The 1114-nt window shown below is 50.0% G+C and overlaps 1 protein-coding gene across 1 annotated transcript in view; it reads right to left on the reverse strand.

Moving 5' to 3' along the window:
- Positions 1-101: 101 nt before the first annotated feature.
- The window catches only part of CSUI_004234 (retrotransposon ty3-gypsy subclass), a gene marked incomplete at its 3' end in the record, with an annotated part of 1394 nt that continues 381 nt past the window's right edge, over positions 102-1114 (reverse strand). The window contains exon 2 of the mRNA XM_068064427.1: positions 102-762. Coding sequence (XP_067923597.1) covers positions 102-762 — 661 coding nt within the window. The remainder of the gene's footprint in view (positions 763-1114) is intronic.

Genomic DNA, 1114 nt, shown 5'->3' on the forward strand with positions numbered 1-1114 from the left:
CCTGGGTGGCCTGCTAACACGTGGTCATGAAACTGTTCGAGAATCTCCCGCCTTAATTCACTACCCGGAACACAAACTTTCCAACCCGCCTTAGTTCGCACCCATAAAAAGTTTGCTTCTCGCTGATACTCCCGTTGCTTGAATAAAATTGCGATTTGGAGATCCTCTTGTCCGTTATCGTCTCCTTTCTCCCTTCCGCACCGTTCCCAAACCTCGCTGAAATCCACACACGCTGCATACCGCTCGCTCCAGGAATCCCTCCCTTTTTGCTTCTCTTCCTCCTTATCCCCCCCCTTCTCCTCTTGGTTCCGAGTAATAACACCGATGAAGTCGGGCCGACGGGATATTGCGTCAGCGACAACGTTTTGCCGGCCCGGCTTGTACACCACTTCGATATCAAAATCCATGATCTTGTCTAACCAATAACCCAACCGTGGATTTACCTGCTCCTGCTTCAGAATTCTGCTTAAAGTCGCGTGATCTGTTTCCACGGTCACCGTCTTGCTTCCGATAAACTGTCTCCACCTTGTTAGCGCGTGCACGATTGCTCGTAACTCGCTCTCGTAGGCGGGCATCGTCCGCTCTCGCATATTGGTCTTTCTTGACTCGAAGGCTATCGGCTTTCCCTCCTGCTCCAGCACTGCACCAAGTGCGTACTTTGATGCGTCCGTTTTGATCACAAGCGGCTTGTCCGGGTGGTATATTTGGAGGTTGGTGGTGGTGATTAGCGCCGACTTCAAATCCTGGACCGCTCGCGTGTGCCTGCTTCGCCACACGAGATCGGAGTCCTCCTTTAGCAGTTGGAATAGCGGATACGCAAGCTTTGCAAAGTTAGGGATTAGCTTTCGGTAATAGCCTACCAATCCAAGGAATCCTCGAACCTGTCGTCGCGATTGTAGCGCTTCTGGCCATTCTTTTATAGTCGCGACCTTACTCGGATCCGCCGAGACAGTTCCTGGTTCTATCACAAATCCCAAGTAGCTTACGCATTGTGTAGCTATCTCGCATTTAGGTAATTGTAAGAATAACTTGTGCTCACGAACCCGCTTTAATACCAACTCGAGGTGATTCAGATGTTGTTCTCTCGTCTTAGAATAAATTAAGACATCATCGA

This window comes from Cystoisospora suis (genome assembly GCF_002600585.1).
Source record: "Cystoisospora suis strain Wien I chromosome Unknown contig_1943, whole genome shotgun sequence".
Taxonomy (NCBI): Eukaryota; Apicomplexa; class Conoidasida; order Eucoccidiorida; family Sarcocystidae; genus Cystoisospora; species Cystoisospora suis.